Source organism: Plasmodium reichenowi, chromosome 11, assembly GCF_001601855.1.
Source record: "Plasmodium reichenowi strain SY57 chromosome 11, whole genome shotgun sequence".
Classification (NCBI taxonomy): Eukaryota; Apicomplexa; class Aconoidasida; order Haemosporida; family Plasmodiidae; genus Plasmodium; species Plasmodium reichenowi.
In genome coordinates this window covers 1173784-1180904 of record NC_033656.1, presented here as the reverse complement: position 1 = coordinate 1180904, position 7121 = coordinate 1173784, and the positions used below count along the sequence as shown (strand labels likewise).

Here is a 7121-nt window from a genome sequence, read left to right as displayed (position 1 = left end):
AAAAAAAATTTATGAAAAATATAGGGCTTCATTGCATATGCCATATATATTAATATAAACATATTTACACACAAAAAAAAAAAAAAAAAAAAAAAGTATAAAAACAAAATTGTTTTGAATAAAATATCGCATCGAATTATTCTATAATTATCCATAAGTGATTATAAAAAAAAGTAACACGAAATTTAAAAAAATGATACATACTTATTTGTAAAATGAATATAATGTATTTATAATATATCAATAATAAATGTTTATCTGAATGTTTCTTAAAATGGTCTGATAATATATATATGGATTCATATCAAAAGATAATTTTAAATTTACAACATTATATTTTCCATGATGATTTTTTTTTTTTTCCCATGCTTCACTTTATTATTTATAAGGCATTTATATATAAATATAAATATATATATATATATTTATTTATTTATTTATATATTTATTCATTCAATTGTGTGTATATTTTGGTTGGGCTCATGCTTCCACTGCTCAACTTATGAAACAACAGAAAAAAATAAAAAACAAAAACAGTTCCCATTGTGTCAAATTTTTGTACATGTAATATATATATATATATATATATATATATATATATATATGTTATGTGCCTTCTTAAAAATAATCCTTTCAACATAAGATTATTCATACATATAATATATATAGTCGCATCACGATTTAACACCGTACTTTTTTTGTAAACGGCCACATATGTTTCTTCTTATAATTAATCCAAGAGGTTTTTTTTTACTCCTTGTTTTATATCCATCTCTACATATGCCCCATAAGGAACACTTAGGTCTTTTGGTGTGTTTCTTACTAGTACCTCCTCCATGTGGATGTTTTGAAGGGTTCATAGCAACTCCTCTAACGACTGGTCTTTTTCCTAACCACCTATTAACCCCTGCTTTTCCTAAAATCCTCATATGTCTTTCTAAATTGGAGACTTGTCCAATTGTTGCCCAACATTGTAAAGGAAATTTTCTAATCTCAGTAGATTTTAATTTAATAGTTGCATATTCATTGTCTTTACTAATTATTGTAGCGTATGTACCGGCTGCCCTTATTAACTGCCCCCCTGCTCCTGGTCTCATTTCAATATTATGAATAATACTTCCGACAGGTATATTTTGTAATGGTAAAGAATTTCCAGGGTTAATATTTGCATACTTGCTTGCTATAATTTTATCTCCTGGTCTTAATAAAAGAGGAGCTAATATATATGATAATACACCATCCTCATATTGAATCAATGCTATATGTGCACTTCGAGATGGGTCATATTCTATTCGTAATACAGTGCTATATATATCTTTTCTTGATCTTTTAAAATCAATAAATCGTAATCTCTGCGCATGACCTCCACCTCTATGACGAACAGTTATTTTTCCTACATTATTTCTTCCTGAATTTTTTATTCTTGGACATGACAATTTTTTTATAACCCTACCCTTGTATAATACCAAAGGATTATTTTCCAACAGCTTCTCTAATCGTTGTTGTTTGGCCATAGTAAAAGCTGTCATAATATCTGGCTTTATTTCTTTTTTAGGGTAAAATGTTTCGAAATCTATATAATCAGGCACATTCTTCTTTATATTTGGAGAATACAAACTTGAAAATCGTCTTATAATATTTTTATTAATTCGTAATAAAAACTGCAATCCGTTCATTATATTGTATAATATTAACAAAAAAAATAATAAAAAAAAAAAAAATCCTATTTCTTTTTTTATTTCCTTAACTGGTAAAATGAACTGACTAATATATCACATATAAGTTATATTAATTTCGGGTATATATTACATATTAAATTGTTATACATCATGTAATTAATATTTTTTTTTATTTTGTAATGGCAATCATAAGGAATAAAATATTTTCACAAATTAAAAAAAAATAATAATAATAAAATAATAAGTGAAATTATAGTAATTGAAGGAACAGAATATTTGCGTATATATGCATACAATACAAATGTATGTAATATAGCATACCACAAAAGAAGGCAATATTATATATATATATATATATATATATATATATTTATTTATTTATTTATTATAATAATTATATTATTATGGTAATATTATTTTATTTATTTTTTTTAAAATAAAAAGAATGAACACGAAAAAAATTAAATAAAATATATATATATATATATGAATATTTATTTTTTAAACTTATGGATATGATTATCTATTAATAATAATATTTCAATAGATATATATAATTAAAAGAAAAAGGGATAAAGAAATATATATATATATATATAATAATGCAATATATATTTTTATATTTATATTATATATATATATATATATGTTTTATAAAAATTAACTTGAAATGGCAATTAGAGATACAAAAAAGATGATTTTAAAATAAAAAATCTTTCAATTAAAAAAGTAAGAACTAAAAATAGGGGAAATAAAAAGAAGATTATTTCTTCCAGTATATTTCCATATAATTAACTTTTTATATAAATAAATAATGTAAGTATGGCTAACCGCACTGATGCCAGTGCTATAAAAAATTTTGGATCCAATCCACAGTACTTAATATCAAATATAATAAGAAGTAAAATATATGATAGCCCATATTGGAAGGAAAAATGTTTTGCCCTGACATGTAATAATATTATATATTAATTATTATGTTATTGTTATTGTTATTGTTGTTGTTCTTCTTCTACTTCTTGTTCTTTTTTTTTTTTTTTGTAGCCGAATCCATCATTGACCAAGCCATAAATTTAAAATACGTAGGTGGTACCTACGGGGGTAATAGAAAGCCTACACGTTTTTTATGCTTAATTTTAAAACTGTTACAAATTCAACCTGATAAAGATATAATATATGAATATATAAAAAATGAAGACTTTGTATATTTAAGAGCACTAGGTATATTTTATTTAAGATTAATAGGGAAGAGCTTAGAAGTATATAATCATTTAGAACCCATATTATTTGATTATAGGAAAATTAGAATGAGATTACAAAATGGTACTTTTGAAAAAATATATATGGACGTATTTGTTGATAATTGTTTAATTTTAAATAATTTTCTAGATGTGGATTTTCCAACATTGACCAAGAGACAAGTGTTAGAAGAAAATAATTTATTAGAAAGAAAAAATTTGGAATATTACAAAGCTTTATTAAACATTTCTTCAGATAATGAACTGTTTGAGAATAACGAAGATACAACACATAATAAAAATAAGGATATTAACAAAAATAAGAATGAATATAAACAAAGGGATATGTTAGAAAGATATAAAAAAATTAATAAATATTCGTCGGAAGACGATCATAATTATTATCATAAAAAGGAAGGAAATTATGACAAGAACAAAAAACACAATAAAATGTATAACCGCAAATATAATAATAAGTATGATAATGAAGAAAGACATCATCATTCTGATTATAGTAGTGATATGGATAGAAAAAGTAGAAAGAAAGAAAAAAAAAGAACACATTCCAAACATGATCATAAAAAAAAAAAAGAAAAACGAAAATACTCATCGGACAGTAAAAATTCTTTTACAAGTTCAGAATATAGTGTTCAAAATAAAAAAGAAGAACATGATAAAAAAAAAAAAAAGTTATTCTTTTTAAAAAAACAAAAAAAAAAAAATTATCATTCAAGTTCTCAAAGTAATCATAACTATGATGAAAATAAAAAGGATGAATTGTCTATTGATAAATGGAATGAAATTAGGAAGGAGTTGGGTATGAAACCTCTTAAATAAAACAAAAATTAATATATGTATTTTTAAATATTTTTTTTTTTGTAATAGACAAATTATTTGTTTCACAAATATATATATATATATATATATATATATATATATATTTAATAATTTAGTCAAAGGTTTCATTATAATATATATATAGTACATTTATATTATTTATTTATTTATTTATTTATTTTTATCTATTTTTTTTTTTTTTTTTTTTGTGTAAAATGCTCAAGCCTTGATCCTTGACATATGAGACCTAAAATATAACTTTCAAATTGTGCTTTATCATAAAAAAGAAATTTTTTGTCTATAATATTTTCACAATTTTCATATTCTTTTTTTAAAGATTGTATAAAACTTTCTGTTTTCAAATGCTTGTTTATATGTGTCCAAATATAGGAAGGCATAATATATTGAACAGGTAATAATTCTTCAAAAAAAAAAATAGATCTGGTATATAAAAACTTTAAGGGTTTCCTTATTTTTTTTTGTATATCATTTATGTTATATAACTTATTTGGTGCGTTAATAAATATATTGAATTTCTTGTGTTTAAAATAGGAAAAAAAAGAAAACAACAAAAGAAATATTATAAATAAAATAGTTACAATAATATATATAAGCATGTTAATATATATATGTTGATAAATATAGTTGCCTTTATCTTGTCCATACCCCATTTTAGGGTATTCATGTATTGTATTATTAGATAATATATTTTGAATATTATTATTTTTTTGAATGAATTTCTTTTTTTCTGTTTTTTCATTTTTATCATGTACTTTTCTTAAATTATATAATTCATCATTATTATATTTTATATATGATTGGTTTATATTATGAAGATAATATTTGGACTTATAACTTAGAAGATAATTATTTTGTTTTAATTTGTGATACAATTTATTATTTTCATAAACATGATGTAATAAATTGGATATGAGTACAAATATAAAAATAGTTGTTATGAAATATTTTAATAAAAAGCACCACATTGGTGTAAGTTTCTGGAGAATATGACATTTGTAAATTTTATTTGTTTTAATATTATTATTGTCTTTATTTGTTTGTGTATCATATCTTCTGCATTTCCCATAGAATATATTATTTAATCTTCTTTTTAACAAATTCATGTTGGATATATACAAATAAGTTATTTTTTGCTTGAATGTTTTTTTAGGTAACTTTATAGAATATAAGAAATATATATGAACCGATATGAATTGTACTATATTCAATGTAAGTATAGTAAAGAAGACATATCCCTTATTATATATATTATAATAATATGGATATATCATTATGGGTAATAACAATATAGATATAAAAAAATGAATAGAATAATAAAAATATATTTTTTTGTGATTTATTTTTTTGGATGTATATTCTGAACCATATACCCACGTTATAGAAATTATTTGAAAAAAAACAATAAATAAATAAATATTATATATAATATTATAATTAAACCAATAACTAATATATAATGTAAAGAAAAATATATTTAATAGACTAGCAAAAAAATATATTATTATTATATATATAATAAATTTCTTTTTATTGATCTTTCTAAATTTTCTACATTCTTTCAACGTGATTATTATAACTTTTATATGAATAGTTATTGTTATTAATAGGACTAATAAAGAAGATAGAAAATATAAAAAACACATCATATTTGAAAAAGGTATATATTTTGATAAAACCAAAAGGTATATAATAATTTGATGAGGAATATAATGATATTTAACATTATTTTTTAAAAATGAAAAAATTATATTTTTTTCTTGTTGAATATGAGAAATATTTATGGGTAATATATTATAATAGTCTATAAAATAATTTAATATATATTCATCATCATAAACATTAATATTATTTTTATTATTATTATTATTATTATTATATATGTGTAATATACATAAATAATAATATGTTAAGTATGTTATGGTAACTATAAAGGAACCTAATATAATATAATATGACTGTTTAATAATATTATCTCCTATATTTGTATATGAAGAAAAAATATAATTTATTCCAGTGGAACAATTAACAGAAAATAATACAAGACTAATTATTTTGATAATTAAATAAAAATTTATATGTAGAAAATATTCCTTATTAAAAAATATACATGTATTATATTTTGTTTCCATATTCTCATTTTGTGTATATTCCTTTGGTTCTAGCTTATAATACAATATAAGGATTTGTAGAAGAACAATTATAAAAGAAATTGAAAGGATATAATGTAAACTTTGATTTAAGGACATTGTTTCTATTTTTAATAAGAAATATAATAGAATTAGTATAACAAATAATGATATAATTTTCCATACAAAGGATATATTCTCTGTAAAGAAAAGTATGATTTCCATAGTAGATATGGAAACACAAGAATGTGAATTATTTTGTACAGGTTCCCCCTTTTTATTATACATAAATATATTTAAATCTTCATTGTATTCTTTTTGTGACACATGAGAAAAATCTAATTGTAATTTGTCATTTGATGAATTGTGATAAGACAAATTATGACGAGATGGATGCTTATCCGATAAACCATTTTGTGATAAATGATTATACGATACACCATTTTGTGATAAATGATTATACGATACACCATTTTGTGATAAATCTTTATATTGTATATTATCATACCGTTTAAACATCTTAATATCATTTGTCTCCTTCGATTTTATCCACCTACATTTTATATGGCTTACACAAGTTTGTTGTTTATTTATTTTTTCACATTCTTTGATATCCCAAGGTAATGGTCTCCACACAGAGTTTACAACAATCACCAGCGTGTTTATACTGTGAGACATATTTCTCATTAACAAATAAAATAATATTATAAAGGAAAGAAGACCTATACCTTTTATTTTCTTTTTTAAGAAACATAAACTATTTAGTATACAACTTTGTGATAATTGTCCGAGTGATAATTCAATTTGAAGTAATGGTAACCCAATAAATATATAAGAAAAAAAGATAATAACACATGTTAAAATATAATCAAATTTTGTTCTTAATATTGGTAAATCTAAATAAAAATATATACTTAAGGATGCACCTATACAAGAAAACATAAATTGATAGAGTGCATTCCATTTATCTCTTTTATCAATTCTTTGTTGATTAGTTTTTATTTTCTCATTTATCATCATTGTTTTAATATATATATCCATTTCAACAGAACTTAATCTTTTTACATTTTTTTTATTTATTTGAACAAGTGTATTGGGCTCATTTATTTTATTTGTTATATCTTTTTTTTTTTTATTATCAGATGTATGTAAATTGTTATATATTTCCATATCTATATAATAATTCTCTAATGTGTTCTCTTCATCAATATTAATAATAT

General features: G+C 21.4%; 3 protein-coding genes across 3 annotated transcripts in view; 1 reads left to right on the top strand and 2 right to left on the bottom strand.

Moving 5' to 3' along the window:
• Positions 1 to 674: 674 nt before the first annotated feature.
• PRSY57_1131100 (mitochondrial ribosomal protein L2 precursor) lies at positions 675 to 1676 on the bottom strand (the record flags this gene model as incomplete). The annotated part of the gene is made up of 1 exon (XM_012908274.2): positions 675 to 1676. The coding sequence occupies one exon, from the start codon at positions 1674 to 1676 to the stop codon at positions 675 to 677; it is 1002 nt and encodes a 333-aa protein (XP_012763728.2).
• An 825-nt stretch (positions 1677 to 2501) lies between these two features.
• PRSY57_1131000 (pre-mRNA-splicing factor 38A, putative) lies at positions 2502 to 3754 on the top strand (the record flags this gene model as incomplete). Its single annotated transcript, XM_012908273.2, has 2 exons — positions 2502 to 2631; positions 2724 to 3754. 2 exons carry the CDS (start codon positions 2502 to 2504, stop codon positions 3752 to 3754), a joined length of 1161 nt encoding a protein of 386 aa, XP_012763727.2.
• Positions 3755 to 3939: 185 nt separating this feature from the next.
• The window catches only part of PRSY57_1130900 (amino acid transporter, putative), a gene marked incomplete at both ends in the record, with an annotated part of 4479 nt that continues 1297 nt past the window's right edge, over positions 3940 to 7121 (bottom strand). The window contains one exon of the mRNA XM_020114976.1: positions 3940 to 7121. This exon is cut by the window's right edge and continues 1297 nt beyond it. Within this exon, the coding sequence (XP_019970345.1) occupies positions 3940 to 7121 (3182 nt within the window).